Genomic DNA, 26079 nt, shown 5'->3' with positions numbered 1-26079 from the left:
CTGTCAGACTCGATAATCACCACAGCAGCAGCAGCAACCACCGCTAATCGCTGATCCTTCAGGGCCTCCTGAGCTCCCCGCTCTTAATCCCCAAGAAATCCGCAGGATGAACGAGGGAACGAGGGGCTGGGTGCTGTTCCAGGGGAGGTGTCCTCCCATCTCCATCTTCCATTCCAACCACATCCACTGGGAAGGTGTGGGAGGGAGCAGCCAAATATGCAGGGGTGTAGATTTGAGGACAGTGGTCAGGGGCCTGGAAGGGTCCTGAGGCTCGTTAAGGGAAATGAAATTCTTTTAATCTGTTCCATAACCTGGATTATGTTGGTTAACACCAGGCCCTCCGCACCAGCCCCTTCACCCTGGAGAGGAAGAGGCTCCAGGGAGAGCTTCCAGAACATTCCAGGGCCTGAAGGGGCTCCAGGAGAGCTGCAGAGGGGCTGGGGACAAGGCCTGGAGGGACAGGACACAGGGAATGGCTTCAGATTGGAAAAGGGGAGATTTGGGTGGGATCTTGGGAAGGAATTCCTGCCTGGGCCGGAATTGCCAGAGAATCCCTGGAATGTCCAAGGCCAGGTTGGACACTGGGGCTTGGAACACCCTGGGGTAGTGGGAGGTGTCCACCCAGGACAGGGTGTGTGGGCAGGGAGGGCTGTGTCCCCACATCTCCTCAGGGATGTGTCACACACAAGGAGCAGGACACGGATCAAACACCGCAGGGGGTTTTATTCAGCCATTTTCATCATTCCAGCCATCACAGCACACGGAGCGTTGGAGAGCTGCTGAGCTGACTCCCAGCCCAGCTCTCAGGCAGACTTGTCCCTCACGTGCTCCATGATTTTCTTCAGGCCCAGCCAGGTCTCCTTGGCAGCAGGGATGATCTGGTTGGCGGGCAGCAGGAAGCCGTAGCGCCCGGTGTCCCTCAGCTCGAAGGCGAAGGAATATTTGATCCCGTTGTCGTAGCTCCAGTCAATGCTGCCTCCACTGGCTTGGTCTGCAAGGGAAAGGGAGATGATCCAGAGGGGGGAGCAGAGGAATGGTGGAGTTGTGTTGTCCTGCCATTTGTATTTTTGGGGAGCAGAGGAATGGTGGAGTTGTGTTGTCCTGCCATTTGTATTTTTGGGGAGCAGAGGAATGGTGGAGTTGTGTCGTCCTGCCATTTGTATTTTTGGGGAGCAGAGGAATGGTGGAGTTGTGTCATCCTGCTGTATTTTGGGGAGCAGAGGAATGGTGGAGTTGTGTTTTCCTGCTGTTTGTATTTTGGGAAGAAGAGGAATGAGGAATGGTGGAGTTGTGTTGTCCTGCCATTTGTATTTTTGGGGAGCAGAGGAATGGTGGAGTTGTGTTGTCCTGCCGTTTGTATTTTTGGGGAGCAGAGGAATGGTGGAGTTGTGTTGTCCTGCCGTTTGTATTTTGGGAAGAAGAGGAATGGTGGAGTTGTGTCATCCTGCCATTTGTATTTTTGGGGAGCAGAGGAATGGTGGAGTTGTGTCATCCTGCCGTTTGTATTTTTGGGGAGTAGAGGAATGGTGGAGTTGTGTTGTCCTGCTGTTTGTATTTTTGGGGAGCAGAGGAATGGTGGAGTTGTGTTTTCCTGCTGTATTTTGGGGAGCAGAGGAATGGTGGAGTTGTGTTGTCCTGCTGTTTGTATTTTTGGGGAGCAGAGGAATGGTGGAGTTGTGTCATCCTGCCATTTGTATTTTTGGGGAGCAGAGGAATGGTGGAGTTGTGTCGTCCTGCTGTTTGTATTTTGGGAAGAAGAGGAATGGTGGAGTTGTGTTGTCCTGCCGTTTGTATTTTTGGGGAGCAGAGGAATGGTGGAGTTGTGTCGTCCTGCCATTTGTATTTTTGGGGAGCAGAGGAATGGTGGAGTTGTGTCGTCCTGCCATTTGTATTTCTGGGGAGCAGAGGAATGGTGGAGTTGTGTTGTCCTGCCATTTGTATTTTGGTGGAGTTGTCTTGTCCTGCTGTATTTTGGGGAGCAGAGGAATGGTTGAGTTGTGTCATCCTGCTCTTTGTATTTTGGTGGAGTTGTGTCATCCTGCTCTTTGTATTTTGGTGAGCAGAGTAACGGTGGAGTGCTGTTGTCCTGCCGTTTGTATTTTGGGGGACAAGGACAAGGTTTGGCTGGGAATGTTCCAGTGCAATGTGTGACCGGTGGTGTCACTGCACAGGGAGCAGCTTCCACGAGGGACAGACCCCGTGGGGAGGACAGGGATTGGTGTCCTGGGGCTAAAAAAGCTCTGAGAGCGGCCAAATACTCACAGATGGTTTTGCAAATGGTGCCCACTTGAAAGGTGGTGCCGTAGAGGGAGCGGATGGAACTGGCGGCAGCTCTTCCCAGAGATTCCTGGAGGGGAGAAGATGAAGGCAAAGTCAGCAAGCAGCCGCACTTCCTGAGATTAAACACCGGGATTTCACCAGAAATCTCCAAACTGCTTCGGGGATGATTCACACCAACGGCAGCCGCAGCTTCCACAGCATTTGTGGGAGGTGCCACTGCAGGTGAGTCAACCTCCAGCAGGGTCTGTAAGGGTTCGGCCAGTGTTTCTCTCACTGGCTCCTCAAGGGAAGGCTCAAGAGATACCAGGAATTCCCAAAGCAGCTGGGATCTTCCAATACTCCAAGGTCAACTCCGTGCTCACTTCAGCTGCGTAATGGGGGTCGGAGGGAAAACAGAGCTGGGTTCTTTGGGAATGAGGGGAAAAAGGCAACAAACTGCCACGGGGGAACTGCACTTAGGTATTAGGACAAAACAAAACCCCCATGAGATGTGGGAAACTTTGGGATGAGCTTGAAAAAGCTGTGGAATCCTTCTTTGGAAATATCAAAACTATTAATCCAAGCTCAGACTGAAAGTGGCTCCGACTCCAAAGCCCTTTCAGCACAGGGTTAGAGTAGAGGCTTTTCCCATTGGAATTATGGTTCTGAGATCCACATTGCCCCAGAGATTTTATTCCAGCTGCGATGCTGTGGTTAAGGAAGAGCATGGAAAGTACAGAAAGGCAGCTGGACGGAAGAGAAGAAGGTAAAGCCAAGTCCTTCTGTCTCACCAGCTCGGCATAATCGTCTGGCCTGGTGCACTTGTATCCATAGGGGTACATCAGGAGCTGGGAATAACTGTGGAGGGTCAGGAAGGCCTTGAAGTTTCCGTGATTCTTGATGAAGTCCACAACAGATTTCACTTCCACCTCGGAGTTGGCGCTGGGCCCGTGGTAGGAGTCGGAGCAGGGGTTTTTACTGGCTCCAGGACCTGGTGGTGCAAGGAGGGAACAAACCTGTGAGGAGTGGAATTCCTGGGAGGTCAGGGCAGACCCACACAAAGCTGAGCTTTCCTGAGGACAGGGCTGCAGCCAAAGCAAGGCCTTAAATGCTGATAAAAGCTCAAACAGCAGCGACAGAGTGTGAACGTTCAAGGGATGTACTTTCAGATGATGCAACCCGTTCCAGGTTGACCAGAAACGCAGGAATCCACATTCCTGGGGGTATTCTGTGGTTGGATGGGGCTTGGAACAACCTGGGATAGCACAAGGTGTCCTTGCCCGTGGCAGAGGGTGGAACTAAATAATATTTTGGGTCCTTCCAACCCAAGCCACTCTGTGATTCCATGACGCTGCCACATCCTGTGCTCCAGGTGATGAATCCCCTTTATAAAGGCAGCTGCTGGTTCTGTGTAACAGGATCCAAAACCCAGGAGCTTGATATCCCTACCTCCAAAACCTGCATCCCAGTTCCTGTTGGGATCAACTCCCACGCAGATGCTGCCGGGAATCCTGGAGCGGGTTTTCCTCCACATGCGATTCTGCAACAGAGAAGCTCCTCAAAAGGGGGCACATCTGGGTGCTGGCACCAAAACTGCTCCCAGGAAGAGCTGCCACCCACGAGGGATCGATCCTAGGCACGATCCCAAGAGTATTTCGGGCTGGCAGGATGGGCCAAGGGTCGAAAATCAAATGTATTTCCTAAAGCCGGGGTATTTACAGGGGGTTAGGATGGGTTAGACGAGCAATGAGGATTTTTGCCCAACTCTTTGGTAACTCCTCTCGCAGCATTGAGACTTTCAGAGCCCACTTCCCTCATGTTGATTACTTCCTTGGGAGAGCCAGGAATCTCACTGAGCTCAGAGAGCTGACCCACCGAGGTGTGAGTGTACACAAATCCATCGGGGTTGGCGACCGGCAGCAGGAAAAGATCCATCTTGTTCAGCAGGGAGGTGATGGAATCATCGGTCCCGTAGTCAGAGGCAATCTAGGCAGAGACATTTGTTACTTTTACTACAACGATGACTTAGCAGAGCAATTCCTTCCCAAATGTTCATTTCCCTCATTGTTTGGGACAGAGGAAAGGCTGGATTTTGGGGCAGGGAAATAAGGAACATCCAATATCTGCTGGCTGTAACTGTTCCTTGTTGTACACGGAGTGAGCAGTGAATCTCTTCTATTATTTTATTCTGAAGACAGGAGGTCTTTAGAATAAAATAGAAGAGGACAACAAATTTTTCTCCTCCCTGTCCCAGAAGACAGACCAAGGCTGGCACTGAGACCGAGGTGGAATATCCAGGTTGGGAATTCTCAGCTGAGCTGCACTGACAGAGCCCAAGGAGCTTTTGGACAACACACTCAAGCTCTCAGGGATGGATCTGCGCAGGGCCAGGAGCTGGACTCCATGATCCTCTGGGTCCCTTCCAGCTCAGCTTACTCTGTGATCCTGAGACTTCTCTGGTGGCTCAGTCATTTCCAGCAGGATTTAAATCATCATTTAGGGACAGCTATGAAGATCTGGGCATTTTGTGGAAGGAAACCAACCCCCCCCCCCCCCCCCCCCCGCAATTTTTCTGGGTGAGCAGAGCAAAGCAGCAAATAGTATTTCATTATTTGTGTAACAATTTCAGGCAAACCACGACATTTCGTCTGCCTGAACTCAGCCGTTCCAACAGAACAGAGTTTTCCAACTCCAGGTCGGGGCAGCCGCCACAACCTCAGGGAGCCAGCTGCTTTTGGGAGGTGAATCAACAGAACACACAGAGGGGCGTCATCCTCCGAAACGCCAGGAAAAAGCTGCAGGAACCTTGTTGGCGATCCACAGGGCGCTGGCCTGCGTGACCCACTCGCGGGAATGGATGCCGGCGTCGAGCCAGATGGCCGGGCGGTTGGAGCCTCCGGTGCTGAACTGGGAAATCAAACAGGAGCAGCTCAGACCCTGACACCTTCTCAGTCAAGGGCATCCCAGAACAGATTGGGGCGCTCTGGGCTGCGTTTTGACTCCCCGGGGGCACATTCCGTGATTTTTCTGTCGTACCTTCAGGACGTACATAGGACGCTTCTCGTAGGATTCCCCGATCTGGATCTTTTCCACAAAGCTGTACTCAGATGCAAGATGGTCCAGCTCTTTGTTGATCTGGAATGAAAGGTGGTGAGGACATTAGCATCATATTTGAGGACATTCATATCGTATTTATGTGCCCTACCATTCCTCCCAGAGAATCATGGGCTGATTCAGGTTGGAAAATCCATCCCGTTCCACCCCCCTGCCACAGGCAGGGACAACTTCCACTACCCCAGGTCGCTCCAGCCTGGCCTTGGACATTCCCAAAGATGGGGAAGCCACAGCTTTTCTGGGAAAAGAAAGTTCTTTATTTCCCAATTTCAAGATCCTTTTATTTCTCTTTCTTTTGAAGGATGGCTTTTGACAGAGTCTGCAGGAGAGTTTAAGTCGGGGACAGCGCTGGTGGATCGATCTGAGCACAGAATTAATGCTGCAAAAAACCAAACCCACGTGCCAGAAAAAGCTGCATGGACATCTTAGATCCTAATAGAGGATGTTGAACTGAAGACAGCGTGCAAAAAACCTGAAAAAAAATCAGAATACCCTTCCCCTGAGGTACTCACGTCATCCAGAGTGTGGTAAGCACCAAAGTCGAAGCTGCTGCTGCGCTGCCTTTGGGCGCTCTCGGCCATGTCTTGCTTTTCTTTATCCAGAATATCCTAAAATGACATTCAAATGGTGAGAAGTGTCTGCTTCACTTGCTAGAAGATAAATAAATGGAAAGGCAGTGAGCCAGCGATGGTTCAGGTGCCCTTTGGGGATTACTGCCCACGAGGAAATGTCAGATTAGTGCCCAGATGGGTGATTTTCATCCGTAACCGCTCTCAGCAGAGTTTAGTGAATGATGATTCCCAAATGTCCGGGGGCAAAAGTCCACGTGGAATTCCTCAGGGGTCATCAGAAGAGCCCTGTGGAGTTTACTGATGTCACTACTCAGGAGAAGACCGACAGCGATCCGTGGATTGTCTTTGAGGAATAACCCCCAACCCACCAAAACAAGGGGAGGATCCCGCGGAAAACAGAGCGTGGAAAAGCGGGAGCGAGGCCAAACCGCGAATCCGCGTCTCCAAAAGGCGTTAAGAAATAAGTGCCAGCGGCATTGCCCACCTGCAGGTCTTCGATCAGGATGGAATACTCAATCCCCTGGGATTCCAGGAAGGCTTTCACCGACTGGACACTGGCAGCAGGAATTCTCACATCCACGGGGAGGGCAGGGGCAGAGGGGTTGATCCAGAAATCCAGCTGGAGAGAAGAAAGGAGCACGGATTCGGGTTGGGGAAGGCGTCCTGCAAAGAGCTCTTGCGGAGTTTTAGAAACGCAGATTTCTCCCGAACGCAGCTGGAATGCTCCGTCCTCTGCGGCCTCACCGCAACCTTGTGTCGCTTCTTGTGATAAACTCGATAAAATAACAAACACCAAGGGGCCTGAGTCAGCTTTTTTCATTGATTTCTAGGCTTTGCTCACAAGAACACGAGGAGATTTTAGTTGTCTCTGATGGTTATTTTATTATTCTCACTTTTACTAGAAATAATTTCGGGAAAGCCTCCATATCCCAGTCTTAGGTTACAGGAAACCCATTGTTTTTGTTTCTCCTTTTAGCTCTCCTTTGGCAGGACTTTTCTAAATTTTAATTTCTAAATTGTTCTTATAATATTTTTTAAGCCAGTGATTTCAGAAAACGATGTTAACCATTCTCACCAGTAATAACCTGAAATTTTACAGCATGTTCTCCAGTTTCAATACAGCATAAACCAACTAATAAATTCCTCCCCTAACTCTGGGAGACAAAACATTGCCATTCCCACTGGAAAAACAAGTTTTTCAACACCGAGATCAAGATCTAAGAATTCAAAGATGATGTAAACCCAGCAAGGGGGGAAAAAAAAAAAAATCAATTCTGGCCCCCCTGAACACTGAGCTGGTACTCGAACTTGCAGGTCAAATTTGAAGCGTTTAGAGAGTAAATTTATTTACGGCAGCCGCCTCAGGGTGATGGGGACCTTCCAGAGGAGATGCAGATCCACAGCCTGAGCTGTCGTGAGCGAGGTGCAAATCCTGCCCCGTGCGAAATGCTCCAAAAACGCCCCTGTGGCCGTCACCACCCACCTCCAGGTGTTCCAGCGATTCCAAAAGCTGCAGCTGCTTGACCTCCTCCTCATTTTTGGTCTTGATCCGGAGCACCTGGTGCCTGCAATAAATCAGAACCAGTCCCAGAAGGTGCCGGGTGAACTGGTTCGTTCCTGGGCTCGCTAATTCCGTGTTAATTGCGCCTTAATGGTTCCTTTAATCGCTCGATTTGGTGTCACACCAGAGCTCGAGCAACAAAACCCGCACCTCCCTCCTGACCCTGACAACGCGGGTGAGTTTTAAACCACAAGGATCAACCCTGCATCCCTCGGTTACCTTTTGGCAGCAACTTGTGGGGGAAAAAAAAACCCCAAAATTTAAAAAGGTTGAGTTGGGGAAGCGAATGCTAAAGATGGGATTTCGTTTCAGCTTCCTGCGGTTCTGTCAGCGGCTGCTGACACCCTGCCGGTGTTGTCAGAGGCTGACAGGGCTCGCACCATTCCAGGAGGGATGAATCAGCCTCTGGAAGCGCTGCTGAGACTCGTTGAAACCGGGTTTACACCGGGTTTACACCGGGTTTACACCGGGTTTACACCAGGATCCTCTCCCCGGCCAGCGGGAGGGGAGGATTTTGTTGAACCGAGTTAAATCAGCTCTGAAGGCATTTTTCCACGTTAATAAATTATTCGCGCCTTCTCCATCGCCGTAAGCTTTAACTCAGGGTTGGATCCTGCCGTGAATTAACCACAGCTGCCGAGGAATGGGGTGGCAAGAATTCAGTTCAGGATCAAACGGTCAAAACAGCCCCTCGTGGCTTTACAAATCCCTGAGTTTTGGGACTTTTTTTTATGGTTTTGGGGTTTTTTTTATTCTTAAACCTTCATACACAGATTTACTCGCTGGAATTTAGTGCTCACTTAGTGCAGCTCAGGATTTAGCCCGTAGGATTTTACAATCTTTAATTATTAAGGCTCTTCCACGGTCAGTGAGGCTGGTGAGGAAATACCCCGCGGGATAATATCGGAATGCAACATAAAGACAGACCTTTGGAATGTAATGGCTGGAAATCAGGGTTTGAAACGCTTTGAAAGGCGGAAAGAAGAGGAAGAAAGAGAAATAAGAAACTTGGGGGGGAGAAAAAGGGAAAGTGGTGAACTTTCTGATCCGAGGGCAGGTCCTGGTCTTTCAGCTCTGCTTTCGCAGTGAGGTTCAGCTCAAGCTGAAATCAAGCCTTAGATGAACAGGAATTGAGGATCTCAACTCCACAGCCAGAGCCTTTTCCTTAGAAAAACCGAACAGAAGTAAAGAAAGGCTCCCTCGAACGCCAGAGCAGCGAAGCAACAAGAACAATCAGTCACGAAAAACCAAATTACGTGAAGAATCACAAAACCCAAGCGGATTTTGTGAAGCTGAGAAACAACGAGCGGAAGCCAGCCCTTAATGAAAGGTTTTGCACGGAAGCGTCACTCACCCAACAAAGGTTTCCAGGCACAGGGAAGCCCCGATGAGGGCGCCGAAAATCAAAATCAGCTTCATGGCTGCTGCAAGTTAGGCAGGGCAAAGCTGGCGAGGGGGGAATTTATAGAGAGCTTTATTTTTCAGATAAAACGCACCTGATAGAAGCTATCACTCCATGTGATGGAGTTCTCACGTTTATCAGAGCCTTCAAGGCAACCGGCAGGCAGGAGGCCGATTTCACCTCCAAAATTATATTTTCCACTGACACATCCAAACCGGGGAGGGGAGGAGTCGCTCCCAAAGCTCTGACCACAAAAATGTGCGCGTCCTTTCGCGCGTTTTCCAGGGCAGAGGAAAACAGGGACAGGCTGAACTCATCCCAGCTCTGGCTGGGGGGTCAGGAGCTCTGCCAGCCCACTCCTGGTGGCGGGGATTTCGAGTCGTCCCAAAGGATGTTTGGGGAGTTGTTATCCACGTGGGAAGGCAGGCTCCTGCCTGAGCTTTGGGAATAATCTCCCGTGGGAACACCCAGCTGTGGCTGTCCCACAGTTGCAGGTAGGGCCGCGGAGCTGCTGGATAAACTTTTATTTACTTTTTTTTTTTTTTTTAAATTTGTTTATCCAAATACAAAGGTTTCTGATGGACAGCCGGGAACTGAACCTGCTGTCACAGCTGGGGAGAAGTTCAGCTGCTCAGTTCGCCTCAGGAGAGGAAAGGAATTCCCTGACAATTCCCTGAAGAAACCTTTAATAAAGACCTCAGTTGTGTCACTCAGCACTTGTCAGCACCTCCCTGAGGTGTCTCCTCTCACCTCCATTCCCACCCTACTCCTCCACAGGTGACCTGTTGTGTTCTCACTTCCAAGGAAATCCTTTGTCTCATGGTTTTTGGGAACAAAGGGAGCCCCGGGCAGGGATTAATCCCGGGTTTGTTCTGTAGGATTGAGTCATTCTGTAACTGCTGTGTCTTGGGGGCACCAGGAGAACGTGCTCTGGCCTCTAAGGTTTTACCAAACCCACACCCTCAACTTAAACCGGATAACAGAAATGTATCCCAAGAGACAGGAACCATCACGGGAATTTCCTGCTCCTGGAATTCCGGTGGAAGTCAGATCCCACCTGCAGCTTCCGGACTCCAACATTTCATAAGGAACCAGCTGACTGTCCACACCACCTACCACGGGTCACTCTTTGAAAACAGGAAGGAGGGATTTAATCTAGGGCAAAATCACATCTCCCTTCATTACTCATGCTCCATCCCACATGGATTTAAGGGCTGCCAGGAGACCCTGCCAAACCTGACTTCAGGATCCAAAGTATCCCAACGAGCTCTGAGTGCCCGGATCAGCATCCTCTGGGGCCTCCACCCACTGCATTTCAGGAGCTGCACCTAAATCCAAACCTTGGGCTCGCTCCTCATCCCCTGGAGGGGCAGCAGTGACCTCCTGCTGGAGCCATGAGGTCCCGAAGGCTCTGGAGATAAGCCCTGAGCCACGGGCATCCATGGAATCGGAGAGAATCCAGAGGAGCCCCCAGAGCTGCTCCAGGGCTGGAGCCTCTCTGCTCTGGAGCTAGGCTGGGAGAGCTGGGAATGTTCTCCTGGAGAAGGGAAGGACGCAGGGAGAGCTTCCAGAACATTCCAGGGCTTGATAGGGGCTCCAGGAGAGCTGCAGAGGGGCTGGGGACAAGGCCTGGAGGGACAGGACACAGGGAATGGACTGGGATTGGAGAAGGGGAGATTGGGGTGGGATCTTGGGAAGGAATTCCTGCCTGGGCTGGAACTGCCAGAGCAGCTGTGGATCATTCCCTGGATCTCTGGAATGCCCAAGGCCACATTGGACATTGGGGCTTGGAGCAGCCTGGGATCATGGAATTATTCCTGGAAAGAGCTCTGAGCTCCCTTCCCACCCAAACCGCTTCAGGATTCTGGGATTTGGGACACTCAGAATCCATCCCGAGGGATTTTTCTGGAAAATGGGGAGAGGAAAGAGAGGGGAAGGGAAGGGAGACCCTTGATGGTGTCCTGAGATTCCAAGTGCAGCCCCTGGATGCATCAATTCCTTGGAGAGGAGATGGATCCAACCTCAGGCTCTGGAGCCGGTCTGGAAGAGCTGGGAATGTTCTGGAAAAGGGAAGGATCCGGGGAGAGCTTCCAGAACATTCCAGGGCCTGAAGGGGCTCCAGGAGAGCTGCAGAGGGGCTGGGGACAAGGCCTGGAGGGACAGGACACAGGGAATGGCTCCCAGTGCCAGAGGGCAGCGCTGGATGGGATCTTGGGAAGGAATTCCTGCCTGGGTTGGAACTGCCAGAGCAGCTGTGGATCATTCCCTGGATCCCTGGAAATGTCCAAGGAAGGATTGGAGCAGCCCGGGACAGCAGAAGGTTGGAACTGGGTGGGCTTTGAGGTCCCTTCCCACCCAAACCGTCCTGGGATTTTAAGAGGCCGGAAACATCCTCAGCGCTGATCCCAGGGTCCGAAAGAGGAGCAGCAGGAAGGCAGAGGTGACACAGCGAGGCAAAGGTGGGAGAAGGGACCTCACCACGAGCAGCAGAGCCCCACGGGATCCAGCCAAGAGGAGCAGAGCAGGTCTGGTGGCACCGACCAGGTTCCAGGTCCTCAGACAGCTCCCGGGGCAGCTCCGGAGCACCGAGCACAGCTCCAAGTCCCCCAAGGCTCAAACAAACGCCGCAAGGCCCGGGCTCGGCGGAATGCGGCTCGGGCAGCCCGGGGCGGGCGGAGGGTGTGTGGGTGAGCCCGGGGCGGGCAGGGCCGTCCTGGAGAGGCCGTGGTGTCACTGCGGGAGTCAGGAACACCCCGGTGACACCCACAGAGTGACAGCATAGACCAATCTCAGCCGAGCAAAGCCCTCTCCTCGCCTAAAACCGCTGTGCTGGGACAGATTTTCCCTGTGCTGTCGCTGAGAGAGGTCGGAACGGATACAACCCCCCCCAGCAACAACTAGAAAAGCCTCAAAAATCATTACATTTCAGTGGAGTCAGTCCGTTTTTGTAAAATCCAGACCCTTTGTTGTCGGTGCCTCAAAGGATGCAAAGCGAGATCCAGTGTTGTAGCCCCTCCTGTCATTTTTAGGAAAAAAAACAAACAAAAAACCCAGAAACTTTTCACCTTTGGAGAGAAATATTTCACTGACACGGCAAAGGGCTCCGCTGGCAACTCATTTCTTGGATAATCAGAGTTAATTGGCTATAACGCCGACCTATTTTGGATTACTGATGAGGGAATTATTATTTCTGTAAATAATGGACTGCCTCCCTGTCCCTAATCCACCTTGGAAATGCCCAGGATGAAGGATGAGCAGGGATTTCAGTATGTAGTCAACCACTTGTACACTCAGAATTAATTTTGGTCTTTTTCTTTATTATTACTTTTAGTTTGGGCTTTGGTTCGCACTTTTTACACCTGGCAGGTACAACATGTTAGCAGTAGGGTTTTTATTACACGTTTACGGAATGTTATTTTAACTAAGCAGACAGCCTAATTATAAGCACAACTATATACTAGTTACCTTAATATCGTTTTTAAGTTCTGCTAAAAAAACCCGTTACATTCATACAGTAATTTTAACATTACACACATAGCACTTATCGTAATATTTGAGAAAAGGCGATAACATAATAAGCATTTATAACAACAATAATTAAACAATTTAACTATAAAGACAAGTAAAAAAAAAAGAAGCCCCAAAACAAACTGTGAAAAGTGCATATTATATGGCTCTACGCTAGATATTTACTATATGTATCATGTTGTATTAATTGTTAATGTTGTATTAATAGTTTAATAGTATAGTAAATGTAGTTTTGTAGTTAAAATGTAGTTTTTAGGTACCAACCACAGGAAAACGTAAATCTTTCAGAGAAAAAGAATTTACTACTTCCTTATCAGAAGAGACCAGCTCCTCCTGCCTCGCTCGGCCTTGTGGATGCCATAGAGATTAAAGGAAAAAAGTGACACTAACCAGAGAGAATTCTTTGTTTGAATAGAATTTATGCATCATGTGTGAAATGTATAAATATTCAACAAGCTATTGCTTTTAAGAGATAATCCTTTGTTAACAAAGGTCCTTCTTCGGAGCTTTTTTGCTCAGAGAGGCACCCAGACGTCTGTAACTTTGTTTTTTATTGTCTCGTATTGTCCTAACTCTAATTGTTCAATTTTTTACTCTAATTCTATTTTTATAACCAACTTATTTACTATTCAACTTTTAAAATTTTAAAAACAAGTGATTGGCGTTTTTCACACAAACAAACAAACAAAAAAAAGACACAACGGAACGAAACGCGTCCCCGTGAAGGCTCCTTCGCCCCCCCCAACATGGCGGCGCCCTCACGCTCTTCCCGCCAAAACCCGCCCGCGAGCGCGCGCCCCCCTTCGCCCCGCCCCCCGGCGCTGCCCGTGACGCGGCGCGAGCGCCCGCGCAGGCGCAGGAAGCGCGAGGCCGCGGCGGCCTGAGGGGAGCCGGGAGCCCCGGCGGGAAAAGGGGAAAAAACCTGCCCGGCCTGAGGGGGAGAGCGGCACAGATCTGGGCAGAGGTGAGGGGAAATCTGCGGAGAGGGGGAGAGAGCCGAGATTTGGGAGGAGGGCGGTGAGGTTTGGGGAGGGGGAGCGGTGAAATTTGGGGAGGGAGGTTGTGGGGGGAGAAGGGGAACCGGAGAGGTTTGGGGAGAGGTTGGAGGAGGAGGACGGTGAGGTCTGGAGAGATGAAATGTGAGGAGGGGGAGAAGGGAGGTTTGCGGATTGGCAGGGGCAGAGGTTTGGGGTGGGGAAAGAGGGGAAGTTTGAGAAGCGGGAGAGGTTAAATTCGGGGAGGGGGATCAGAGGGGTTTGTAGTGAGGACCGAAGAGGCTTGCGGTAAGGGAGAGGAGAGGTTTGGCGTCGGGGAAAGGTGAGGTTTGGAGGAGGGGAGAGAAATTTGGGGAAGGAATTGAGGTCTGGGCGAAGATCTGAGGGCTGCCTGCCTGTGACAGTTATTTTCTTCACGTAGGTTATTACTGGCCATAAAGGTGGAAATAAAATCTGTGGGTTTCATATCACGGAAAGTACTCTGTTACCTACCGAAAGAAGCGAGAATTTTGGGTAAAAACACTGGGCTTGCCTCGAGGAGGCAGGAGCTTTCCCTCCTCCTTTTGAAGGACATTGTTATTCAAAAACGAGGGAGAAGATGGACACTGTTCCTCAGTAACCTGGCTGAGAATCTTCCTGCCGAGTTAAAATTCACAGGTTTTGCCTTTTCCCTGCGTCCTCACAGACAATGACGCCGAATAAGAGTCCGGACACTTCCCTCATCGACCTGGCTGTGAAGATGAGGAAACAGGCTGAGACCAGGAAGGTGGTGCTGGCCTGGGGACTCCTCAACATATCGGTAGCAGGCATGATCTACACCGAAATGTGAGTTAATTGTTCCTTCTGATTCAAATTCCACTGTGTGGAGCCCTGAATATCTCCCAGGAATGGAATTTCTGCTAAATTCTCCCTTCTTGTTTCGCTTTTCAGGACCGGGAAGCTCCTAAGCACATACTACAACATCAGCTGCTTTCCACTCTGGTACATTGGTGAGTTGTTGTAGCATTGAAGTCAAATTTCAGGATTTTTTTTTTTTCTTTAAGTTTTAAACCAAAACTTTGCCTTCTTCGATCTCCCTTGAAACCGCTGGAATTCTGTCTTTTTAGCGGCAGATAAAGGAGCGTTAACAGCTTTTTATCTGTGATAAAAGGGCAGGAAGGACTTACTCAATGCACGAAATCTTTTTTAATGTGTGGATTAAGGCTTTAGAGAGCCTTAGCTTTATTTTCCTGCTGTGTTGTGCTCTGGGTGTGGGTGGTCTTTTACAACAATTCGAGTTGGCTTCGGAGGAGGAGACTCTCAGCTCTATCAAACAGGTTGGAAAGAAGCAAAAATCGTGAGATTTCCTTCTTGGGAAATAAAAACCCCATTTTAATAATGGAATTCTAAACTGTATAAAATAATTTCAGCAGAGAGGTTAATTACCTCCAATGGTTCTTACCTAAGAAAGTGAAAAAATCTCAGGTACTTCCCCAAAACCGGCAGCACTAACAATGACCTTTTTTTAACAGACATAGCCTGGTTTTGCTATAATGTGATTTATAAATTTATTTATAAATGATGTGATTTTCGCTCAAACCGTGACAGAAGCTCGTGTGTTCCTTGCAGAATTTGCCCTGGCGGCCCTGTTCAGCCTCAATGCCCTGTTTGATTTCTGGAGGTACTTCACCTACACAGCAGCACCGACCAGCCTGGTCAGCAGTCCCAGCCAGCAGATCATGGGCTGGCTGCGCAAGGCAGGTGGGGAATAAACCCTCTTTTTAATCTTTCTCGTGGGGTTTTGTTGTTGTTGTTTTTCCAGTTCTGGGTTCTTTATTCTGAATTAATCTCCTCTGGCAAGAGCTGTAAATTCAGCCGGGTGTTTGGGGTTGTCCCGTGAGTTGGGCTCGATGTTGTTGCTCTTGCTGTGCTTTAGTTTGTGGCCGTTTGAGGTGGGGCTAATTGCGTTTTAGCTAATTGGGGCACAAATTAGCGCGGTAAAGATGAGGACAGCGGGCAGGTGGAGGAGCTGACGGAACATTATCCAAGACACCCCCCCCCCCCTTAGGATTTATTCCCAGCTGGGATCAGGGGTCTCACTTTTATCTGATCTCTAGACAGACCAGGTTTTCAGCTCCCCTTTCACCACCTCTAAAACCACCTTAAAACACCGCAGACGTGCGCTTAGGGCGAAAAAACCAGCTCGAGGCCGCCTCATCCCCGCCTGTAACCCCTGTGTGCTTCCCTTGCAGCTGTCCAAATCACCCCTCCCCGGGAGGCGGCCGCCAAGCGGGTGCTGTCCCTGCCGCCGTCGCCGCCCATCCAGGGCCAGTGCGTGCTCAGCTACAGCCCCTCGCGCTCGCCCAGCGCCAGCCCCAAGTTCTCCGGGGGCTGCCTGAGCGGCTACAGCCCCCAGCTGCAGGCTCTGGCAGGGGCCAGCCCCTCTCACAGCCCCTCCGTCGCTTACTCACCCAGCAGCAGCTACAGCAAGGTAACCGCCGCGACGGTTACAGGCACGCCTTGGGCTTTGTACCAAAAGAAAATTTAAAAAAAAAGAAAATTAAAATTGTCGTTGTTTTCTCCTCCCACCCCCACCCAGGTTTCCAGCTTCGGCCACTCTCCCAATGGATCTCCCTACTCCATGAGCGTGGGGCCTGTGGAGGGCGGTGGGGTGAGGGCTCACTACCGCTTCTCCCCCATCCGCTACAATAACTCCACCTACAAAGACGACTGCATAACGGACGTCAGATCCCTGGACACCTTCCTGAGGAGCGAGGAGGAGAAACAGCACCGCGTCCAGTTAGGTAAACTGGGGGAGCTGCTGGGAGGAGCCTGGCAGGGAAGAGGGGGTTCTATCCAAAAATAGCTTTTGTGATGGGAGAAGTACCAGTAAAAACCATTCATGGATCACCTGTGAGCTTGGCAAAGGACTGCTCCTAGTGAGGAAGAGCCCCCTTGTTTCTCCCTCAGGCAATTTTCCTCCAGTTATTCCTTGGAACAGGATCTAAGCCTGGGAATGCTGGTGGATTATCCCTGTAGCAGATGTTGGCTCTAATGGACTGAGATAAGATCACCTTGATAAGAGGGGGGTTTTGTCCAGGTGATTTCAGATAAAGGGGATGAGTCCAGTAGGTTTTTCTCTTGGACTGGGACAATCAAGATGAGGATAAAGGGGCTAAATCCAGTAGATTTTTCTCCTGGATTGGGACAATCAAGATGAGGATAAAGGGGATGAGTCCAGTAGATTTTTCTCCTGGATTGGGACAATCAAGATAAGGATAAAGGGGCTAAATCCAGTAGATTTTTCTCTTGGATTGGGACAATCAAGATGAGGATAAAGGGGATGAGTCCAGTAGGTTTTTCTCCTGGATTGGGATAATCAAGGATAAAGAGAATGAATTGCACCCAGTAGATTTTTCTCTTGGATTGGGACAATCAAGATAAGGATAAAGGGGATGAGTCCAGTAGGTTTTTCTCTTGGATTGGGACAATCAAGATAAGGATAAAGGGGATGAATTACATCCAGTAGGTTTTTTCTCCTGATTGGGATAATCAAGGATAAAGGGGCTGAACCCAGTAGATTTTTCTCCTGGATTGGGACAATCAAGATAAGGATAAAGGGGATGAGTCCAGTAGATTTTTCTCTTGGATTGGGACAATCAAGATAAAGATAAAGAGCATGAATTACATCCAGTAGGTTTTTCTCCTGGATTGGGATAATCAAGGATAAAGAGGATGAATCACGCCCAGTAGGTTTTTCTCGTGGATTGGGACACTCAAGAAAAGGCTGAATCCAGTGTTTCTGCAGAGTCACTGACCTGTTGTCCCCGTGCTGTTTGTTCCAGAATTACTTGGCAATAATGGAATTCAACTTTTCCACGAATTCACCTTTTTCAGGCAGCTCGGATTCCAGCTCTCCCTCCAGCAGCCCAACGTTTTGGAACTACAGCCGCTCTATGGCAGACCACGCGCAGATCCTGAGGAAGTTCCAGTATCAGCTGGCCTGCAGGTCCCAGGCTCCTTCTGCACACAAGGATGAAGCTGATCTGAGCTCCAAACAGGCTGCAGAGGAGGTAAAATTCACAGAAAAAAAAAAAAATGCTCAAGAGGGAGAAACGGGAGTTTGAGCAAAGGTTTGGATTTGAGCCGGGTCAGGAGTGTGGGGGGAAAAAAAAATCCTCCAGCGTTCAGCCAACTCCTTTCTTTTGCAAGCAACAGGAATTGTCACAGACAAAACTAAAAACTCTGGGTTCTCTGTGGATTTAATAAACCTTTCCACAGGTTTGGGCACGGGTGACAATGAACCGGCAGCTCCTGGATCACATGGATTCCTGGACAGCGAAATTCAGGAATGTGAGTCCCTCTCTGAGGAATCCCAGGTGGAGTGGGAAAATCCCTCCATGCCTGAGGTGGGAGGGGTTGGGCTTGGTCTGTCACACACAAACCCCACGGATTTATCGTCTCCCTGATATCCTGGCACAAACAGGAGAGGGATTGGATCCATCCGTGCTTGGAGAGCTGTGGTTCATAACTCCCTCTCCTCACTGTCCGCAAAACCTGATCCCAGTGGGTTTTCCCAGCTCCTGTGCATTCAATTTTCTGCCTTTTCAGAAGCTGTTAAAGAATCACTTAAATACTGCCTGGCTCAATAATTAAACTGAATTATTTCCCTCCTTGATTGGCTTCGGTGTTTCTGTTAAACTGCTTTGTGGTGGGGATGGTTGTAGGGTTTATTAAACATTCCTGATGCTTCTGAGCTCGAATTTTCCCCTTTTCCCCTTTTCCCAGTGGATCAATGACACCATCCTGGTGCCGCTGGTGGAAGAGATGGAATCTGTGAGCACTCAGCTGAGGAGGATGGGCTGTCCGGAGCTGCAGATTGGAGGTAGGAGCAGCAGCCTGGCAACTCCCTTGGAATGGGAATAAATTCGATCTGGGAAATCTTTTTGTTCCATTTGGTGTTGTCTTTGTTTCACCTCCTGCATTTCCTTAAGCTGGGAAGGTTTTCCGTAATATTTCTATAAATATCAATGCTTGGACACTTGGGGTAAATTCTTAAATGCCTCTTTTTTCCCTCCATAAATTTAATTTTACAGCTCAAATTATCACTAATAATCAAGTTCATTAATCAGTCAGAAAGCATTTCAAGGACAGATGAGCTGTAAATTCTCAGCATCTCCCAAAAGCCTCAGTGTCTCACAAATCACCCACTTCCTGAAAGAACTGGGTCTTTAAAATTCTGTCAAACTTTAAAAAATCCTGACTGACTTGGGATTCTGTTTTCCATGTCAGGTTGGGATTCTGTTTTCCATGTCAGGTTCGGATTCTGTAGCAGCTGCTCCTCCAGTTGTTTCAAATCAACTGAGAAGCTGATTCGCTGTGCTGCATTTAATTTTTGCCTCGCTCTTAAGAGTGTTTCTCTTTGTTCCACCTCCTCCATTTCCTTAAGCTGGGAAGGTTTTTCATAATATTTCTATAAATATCAACGCTTGCACACTTGGGGTAAATCCTTAAATGCCTCTTTTGTCCCTCTATAAATTTAATTTTACAGCTCAAGTTATCATTAATAATAATAGTTTATTAATCGGTCAGAAAGCATTTCAAGGACAGATGAGCTGTAAATTCTCAGCATCTCCCAAAAGCCTGAGTGTCTCACAAATCACCCACTTCCTGAAAGAACTGGGTCTTTAAAATTCTGTCAAACTTTAAAAAATCCTGACTGACTTGGGATTCTGTTTTCCATGTCAGGTTGGGATTCTGTTTTCCATGTCACGTTCAGATTCTGTAGCAGCTGCTCCTCCACTTGTTTCAGATTAACTGAGAAGCTGATCCGCTGTGCTGCATTTAATTTTTGCCTTGTTCTTAGAGTGTTTCTCTTTGTTCCACCTCTTGCATTTCCTTAATCTGGGAAGGTTTTCCATAATATTTCTATAAATATCAACGCTTGCACACTTGGGGTAAATCCTTAAATGCCTCTTTTTTCCTCCCATAAATTTAATTTTACGCTCAAATTATCACTAATAATCAAGTTTATTAATCGGTCAGAAAGCATTTCAAGGACAGATGAGCTGTAAATTCTCAGCGTCTCCCAAAAGCCTCAGTGTCTCACAAATCACCCACTTCCTCAAAGAACTGGGTCTTTAAAATTCTGTCAAACTTTAAAAAATCCTGACTGACTTGGGATTCTGTTTTCCATGTCAGGTTGGGATTCTGTTTTCCATGTCAGGTTGGGATTCTGTTTTCCATGTCAGGTTGGGATTCTGTTTTCCATGTCACGTTCAGATTCTGTAGCAGCTGCTCCTCCAGTTGTTTCAGATCAACTGAGAAGCTGATCCGCTGTGCTGCATTTAATTTTTGCCTTGTTCTTAGAGTGTTTCTCTTTGTTCCACCTCTTGCATTTCCTTAAGCTGGGAAGGTTTTCCATAATATTTCTATAAATATCAACGCTTGCACACTTGGGGTAAATTCTTAAATGCCTCTTTTTTCCCTCTATAAATTTAATTTTACAGCTCAAATTATCACTAATAATCAAGTTCATTAATCGGTCAGAAAGCATTTCAAGGACAGATGAGCTGTAAATTCTCAGCGTCTCCCAAAAGCCTCAGTGTCTCACAAAACATCCACTTCCTGAAAGAACTGGGTCTTGAAAATTCTGTCAAACTTTAAAAAATCCTGACTGACTTGGGATTCTGTTTTCCATGTCAGGTTCGGATTCTGTAGCAGCTGCTCCTCCAGTTGTTTCAAATCAACTGAGAAGCTGATTCGCTGTGCTGCATTTAATTTTTGCCTTGTTCTTAAGAGTGTTTTTCTTTGTTCCACCTCCTGCATTTCCTTAATCTGGGAAGGTTTTTCATAGTATTTCTATAAATATCAATTTTTGGACACTTGGGGTAAATCCTTAAATGCCTCTTTTTTCCCCTTCATAAATTTAATTTTACAGCTGAAATTATCATTAATAATAATAGTTTATTAATCGGTCAGAAAGCATTTCAAGGACAGATGAGCTGTAAATTCTCAGCGTCTCCCAAAAGCCTCAGTGTCTCACAAATCACCCACTTCCTGAAAGAACCGGGTCTTGAAAATTCTGTCAGAACTTTTTAAAATCCTGACTGACTTGGGATTCTGTTTTCCATGTCAGGTTGGGATTCTGTTTTCCATGTCAGGTTGGGATTCTGTTTTCCATGTCACGTTCAGATTCTGTAGCAGCTGCTCCTCCACTTGTTTCAGATTAACTGAGAAGCTGATCCGCTGTGCTGCATTTAATTTTTGCCTTGCTCTTAGAGTGTTTCTCTTTGTTCCACCTCCTGCATTTCCTTAATCTGGGAAGGTTTTCCATTGTATTTCTATAAATATCAACGCTTGGACACTTGGGGTAAATTCTTAAATGCCTCTTTTTTCCCTCTATAAATTTAATTTTACAGCTCAAATTATCACTAATAATCAAGTTTATTAATCGGTCAGAAAGCATTTCAAGGACAGATGAGCTGTAAATTCTCAGCGTCTCCCAAAAGCCTCAGTGTCTCACAAATCACCCACTTCCTGAAAGAACCGGGTCTTTAAAATTCTGTCAGAACTTTTTAAAATCCTGACTGACTTGGGATTCTGTTTTCCATGTCAGGTTGGGATTCTGTTTTCCATGTCAGGTTGGGATTCTGTTTTCCATGTCAGGTTGGGATTCTGTTTTCCATGTCAGGTTGGGATTCTGTTTTCCATGTCAGGTTCGGATTCTGTTTTCCATGTCAGGTTGGGATTCTGTTTTCCATGTCAGGTTGGGATTCTGTAGCAGCTGCTCCTCCAGTTGTTTCAGATTAACTGAGAAGCTGATTCGCTGTGCTGCATTTAATTTTTGCCTCGCTCTTAGAGTGTTTCCCCAAAAGCTGCCCTTGCGAGGTGCTTTAAAAACCAGGTGCTTTTACTCCCAGGCCGTTTCCCTCCCGCTGTAGCCGACGTGGGGGCGGTCTGTGCTCCTCTGTGGGGAGCCGGCCGCGTGCTGCGGCGCGGCGTTTCCATCCCGGCGCCGTTGCTCTCTCTGTGTTGCAGAAGCCAGCATCAGCAGCCTGAAGCAGGCGGCGCTGGTGAAAGCTCCGCTCATCCCCACGCTCAACGCTCTGGTGCAGTACTTGGATCTCACCCCGAACCAGGAGTACCTGGTGGAAAGGATCAGAGGTTCGTGCTGCTCCGATTGCTGTCGCCCTGCTTTCTCTGAGGTTTTTTTAAAGCTTTGTTCATGAGATGGAGTCAGTTTCTTTAGTTTCTGTGTGATAATAGGAGCGGTTTCTCACGCGTGGGAAACGTAAACCTTTTGTTTTCATTCCCTGTCCTTTGTTTACATATTTCTACCCTGAAAGTAATTGTAACAGAGCTGCTCTGGCCACTGGGGCGAGAGGTAGTAACCCCAGAAGCCAACCCACAACCAGAGCCACAAATGTGTAAAAATGTAAGAAATAAGCAGGCTGGGCTCTCTCGGAGAGCAACTCTGCAAATCTCTTTGACTTCCCAAAGCCTCCGTGCGATCGCTTTGTGTGCTGCCGTCGCAGATCTCCAGTGAGCTCGGTGGCTCTGGATCCCAGAGAACCCTTCGGTTTCCCTCCAATCCAAGCCATCCCAGAATTTCCTCCTTCCCGCTCAGGATCGAACCGTTTCCCACGAACAAAAACCCTCCTGTAACTTCACTCCTTCTATCCACCTCCTGAGCCCTTTCCCGTTCTCTGCACCGCGAACCCCCTCTGCTCAGCAGCACCTGCAGCCCTCAGGGGGTGAACGGCTGCTGCTGTTGTTGTTCCAGAACTTTCCCAGGGAGGATGCATGAGCTCCTTCCGATGGAACGGAGGAGGGGATTTCAAGGGCCGGAAATGGGACACGGATCTTCCCACCGACTCCTCGGTGAGTTCCCAGGGCTTCGAGCTGCTTGGATTTCGGGACAGGGAGCGGCCGAGGGAGTGTTTGGGGAACACGGGAAAAGGAGGAAACGGAGCTTTGCGGCTTTTTCTGCTGCGTAATTAAAGAGGTTCTGCCGCTGGAAGCAGAAAAATCGGCCTGGAAATAGGACTTGATTTTCCGGTTGGGAACGCGGTTAAATGTTTGGAATTTGTCCGGCCGTGGAGCAGCTCTGAGTGTCCTGATCAACGGGGACAGCTCAAAAGTGTTGGCTTTAAATAAAGAAGTTTTGATATTCCTTCAAGGCCATGAGCAAAAACCACCCCAAAGAGCCAATTTCACATTTTTGTTCATTGTGGGTAATACGATTCTCTCAGCTCCGGGGTGCATCTCCCAGCTTTTTTAAAGACTTGTGGCATTTTTTCCCAGCAAATCTCCCATTTTCCCTGTCCAACAGCTGCTGTTGGGCGTAAGGAGCACAGGAAGCACCAGCTCAGAGATCATCTGCTGATGTGACCCACGTGAAATACTGAGAACTCTCCAGAACAGGGCTGAAACAACCTCAGGCTGCCCCCTGCTCCTCTGGGGGCTCATCCTAAGATTTATTTCACAGCTCTGGAGTTCCTCCTAGGAGCTGTGGCCAGCTCAGACTTTTCCAGTGATTTCCCTGAGGGAAGGGGAGAAGTTTCCTTGCTGGGTTTGGGGTGGGCAGAGCTGTTTTGGATCTCCCACCAAACGTGAAATCGGTGATTTAGGCAGGAAGCTGCTCCTAAACCCGGGCTCAAGCCAGCATTGTAGGATATCCAAGACTGGGATTAACTCGTGGGGAGGAAGCTGCTGGGTTTTGGGGCCGTTCCGGTGAGATTTGGTTGTGTTTGCCCAGATCCTGATGCACGTGTTCTGCACTTACCTGGACTCCAGGCTCCCTCCTCACCCCAAATACCCCGACGGCAAAACCTTCACTTCCCAACACTTCATCCAGAGCCCGGATAAACCAGGTACGGGGCTGGCCTGGAGCTGCTCTTTTCCTCTGGGATCGCCTCTGAATTTGGTGGGGTTTTTTTTAAAAAAATTAATCTTTAATTCAGACACTTCAAACGAAAACGTCTTCTGCATCTACCAGAGCAGCATCAACCCCCCGCACTACGAGCTGATCTACGAGTGCAACGTCTACAGCTTGCCCAAGGTACCGGGGTTTGCTCTCCTCCTGCGCTCAGGAACCGTTCCCAGGGCTGAGCTGGGGTTTTATAAAATCCTGGACACTTTTTTTATCCGTTTACACAGAGCTTGGTCTCTGCCCTTGTGCTCTGTCACCTCCTGATGTCCCTCCAAACCCGAGGGGAAGTTCCAAACTAGGAAAATTCTGAGATTTTTTTTTTTTTAAAAATTGTTTTCGTTTCTAAATCCTTGTCTCTGTGTGTGGCTCGCTCCAGGGCAGGAACAACATGTTCCACACCTTGCTGATGTTCCTGTACATCATCAAGACGAAGGAATCTGGGATGCTGGGGTAGGTATCCCACGGGAACGGGGTGGGAACGGCATCAGGCCGCGGTGGGGGGATAATTAACGGCGTTAAAAACGAATTAACAGCAGCTTCTTAATGAAGATGGCTAATTCTGGTCCCTTTGGGGTTTGCAGGCGTGTAAATCTGGGTTTATCGGGAGTCAACGTCCTGTGGATCTTCGGGGAATAACGGGACACAGCTCCAGAGGGATGAGCTCTGGCTTAAACCCGGAATTGCTGCAAAAGCTGGGATTTAAGCCCAGCTTTGTGGACAGAGGGAGGAAGCGCCTGTGATTCCCGTACGGATTTTGTCGGCGCATCGCACAGAATATTTCACCGTGGAAACGCTCCCGTGGAATGAACTCCAGGCGGGAATTCCCTGCCCTGCCCCTCACCTCGACCTGTTTAAACTGAGCTTTACTGACCCCAGACTAAGCTGAGCCCAACCTCCTCCGAGGGTGCAGCTGGAGCAGCCTCCCTCCCCCAGGCTGAGCACAGCTGGCAGCGCCTGGAAGGACAAAACAACTCGGAAAACTTTCAGGACCCGAGGAATTCCAAATGCGGACGCCCAGATTCAGTTTGGCCTCGTTTTATTCCGCGTGATAAAAACCCGATCGATTTGACCCCGATCGTTGGCGTTGATTGTGATTTCTGACCCCTCGAGACGAAAAGGAAAGGACAAAACCACGTTTGTCTTGCCGAGTTCAGCAAATAAGAGCTTTACTTTTGTATTCCCCGTTTTTTATTTCCGTTGTCTTGTTCAGAACCAGCGCGGCCTCGCCCCTCGTGAGCTCTGAGCTCCCCGGGTTCCTTCACTGCCACCGACTCTCACCTTCCTTTGCTTTTAAATTTCATTTTCCCTCAGCTTTTTTTCACTGACCCCCACCGAGTTCGGGAGCTTTCTGCACCTTGGTGGGAAACCAGGCTCTGCACACGCCCAGGTTTTTAGGAATGAACCTTTTTGTTTTGGTAAAAAGCACTTGGATTTGCTTCAGATCAGTCAAAATTTGTCAGATTTCTCTGAAGGGGCGGGGGGATTTGTGGTAAATTGTGATTTTAGAAGCGTATTTAGATCATAAACTCACGGAATCCTTGTACTGTATTTTTTACTGAGGGGAGGGAAAGAGGGATTTTTTGGAATTTTGCTGGGTTTTTTTGGTGTGAACTGACTGGTTTTGGTGATTCTCTCTCTTCCCTGGGGGGAGCTGGGTTTGTAAGGAACCGCTTACAAAACGGCTCATTTGGTTCCTGCATTAAATTGGTTTTACCAAACGCTTTTTGGGGTTCTTCTTGCGCTCAGCGCCACCACATCCAGCCGTGTGTGCCAAAGAGGAATTTTCAAACCCCAGATTTACCCCAAAACTCGCCCTTCAAGGACAGCACAGCCCCAGGAGCTGAAATCTCTTCTTTCACCAGAAAGTGGGATCCTCAGGAAGAGCCCGTCCCACAGGGTGCCCCACCCTTGGGTGCCCCTGCAGGTTTTTGGGGTCCCCAGAACCCCGCGTCGCTCTGTGCTTCCAGGGTCCTGCACAGCCTCTTCCCACACGGCCCCCAGATGTGGAGCCTGGTGCACCCCAAATCGTCACACACCCCAAGAGATCACACATCGCAAATCATCACCCCAAGAGATCATAGACCCCAAATCATCACGCCCCAAATCATCACACCCCAAATCATCACCCCAAGAGATCATACACCCCAAATCATCACACCCCAAATCATCACACCCCAAATCATCACACCCCAAATCACACCCCCATAGATCACACATCGCAAATCATCGCACCCCAATTGATCACACACCCCAAATCATCACACCCCAAATCATCACCCCAATAGATCACACACCCCAAATCATCACCCCAAGAGATCACACATCCCAAATCATCGCGCCCCAATAGATCATACACCCCAAATCATCACCCCAAGAGATCACACACCCCAAATCATCACCCCAAGAGATCACACATCCCAAATCATCGCGCCCCAATAGATCATACACCCCAAATCATCACCCCAAGAGATCACACATCCCAAATCATCACACCCCAAATCATCACACCCCAAATCATCACCCCAAGAGATCACACATCGCAAATCATCACACCCCAATAGATCACACACCCCAAATCATCACACCCCAAATCATCACCCCAAGAGATCACACACCCCAAATCATCACACCCCAAATCATCACCCCAAGAGATCACACATCCCAAATCATCGCACCCCAAGAGATCACCCACCCCAAATCATCACACCCCAAATCATCACCCACCCCAAATCATC

The 26079-nt window shown here is 48.9% G+C and overlaps 2 protein-coding genes across 2 annotated transcripts; one reads left to right on the top strand and one right to left on the bottom strand.

Annotated features, from left to right (window-relative positions):
* Window positions 1-803: 803 nt before the first annotated feature.
* Window positions 804-8925, bottom strand: LOC120751953 (carboxypeptidase A2-like). Its single transcript, XM_040062516.1, has 11 exons — window positions 8861-8925; window positions 7429-7510; window positions 6430-6564; window positions 5886-5981; window positions 5296-5394; window positions 5065-5166; window positions 4135-4245; window positions 3709-3799; window positions 3051-3250; window positions 2263-2347; window positions 804-991 (listed from the first exon to the last, which is right to left on the bottom strand). The coding sequence occupies exons 1-11, from the start codon at window positions 8923-8925 to the stop codon at window positions 804-806; spliced, it is 1254 nt and encodes a 417-aa protein (XP_039918450.1).
* A 4366-nt stretch (window positions 8926-13291) lies between these two features.
* TMEM209 (transmembrane protein 209) lies at window positions 13292-25062 on the top strand. The gene is made up of 15 exons (XM_040063408.2): window positions 13292-13400; window positions 14117-14256; window positions 14362-14420; window positions 15040-15171; window positions 15663-15901; window positions 16010-16214; window positions 17308-17483; window positions 17692-17763; window positions 18199-18295; window positions 21451-21576; window positions 22196-22293; window positions 23171-23285; window positions 23376-23473; window positions 23721-23794; window positions 23926-25062. Exons 2-15 carry the CDS (start codon window positions 14120-14122, stop codon window positions 23978-23980), a joined length of 1683 nt encoding a protein of 560 aa, XP_039919342.1. The 5' UTR covers window positions 13292-13400; window positions 14117-14119; the 3' UTR covers window positions 23981-25062.
* Window positions 25063-26079: the final 1017 nt, after the last annotated feature.

Source organism: Hirundo rustica, chromosome 4, assembly GCF_015227805.2.
Source record: "Hirundo rustica isolate bHirRus1 chromosome 4, bHirRus1.pri.v3, whole genome shotgun sequence".
NCBI classification, from domain to species: domain Eukaryota; kingdom Metazoa; phylum Chordata; class Aves; order Passeriformes; family Hirundinidae; genus Hirundo; species Hirundo rustica.
Note: the sequence above shows the minus strand (reverse complement) of the source record. Positions and strands in the feature narration are given on the sequence as shown.

Bases quoted from the DNA above. Each gene is read 5' to 3' on its own strand.
- LOC120751953 (XM_040062516.1), bottom strand. From the start codon at position 8,925: ATGAAGCTGATTTTGATTTTCGGCGCCCTCATCGGGGCTTCCCTGTGC. The intron at 6,565-7,428 runs GTGGGTGGTGAC...TCTTCTCTCCAG, and splicing joins AATCGCTGGAACACCTGGAG to CTGGATTTCTGGATCAACCC. The intron at 5,982-6,429 runs GTGGGCAATGCC...ATGTCATTTTAG, and splicing joins TCCTGATCGAAGACCTGCAG to GATATTCTGGATAAAGAAAA.
- TMEM209 (XM_040063408.2), top strand. From the start codon at position 14,120: ATGACGCCGAATAAGAGTCCGGACACTTCCCTCATCGACCTGGCTGTG. The intron at 14,421-15,039 runs GTGAGTTGTTGT...TGTTCCTTGCAG, and splicing joins CTTTCCACTCTGGTACATTG to AATTTGCCCTGGCGGCCCTG. The intron at 23,286-23,375 runs GTACGGGGCTGG...TCTTTAATTCAG, and splicing joins CCAGAGCCCGGATAAACCAG to ACACTTCAAACGAAAACGTC.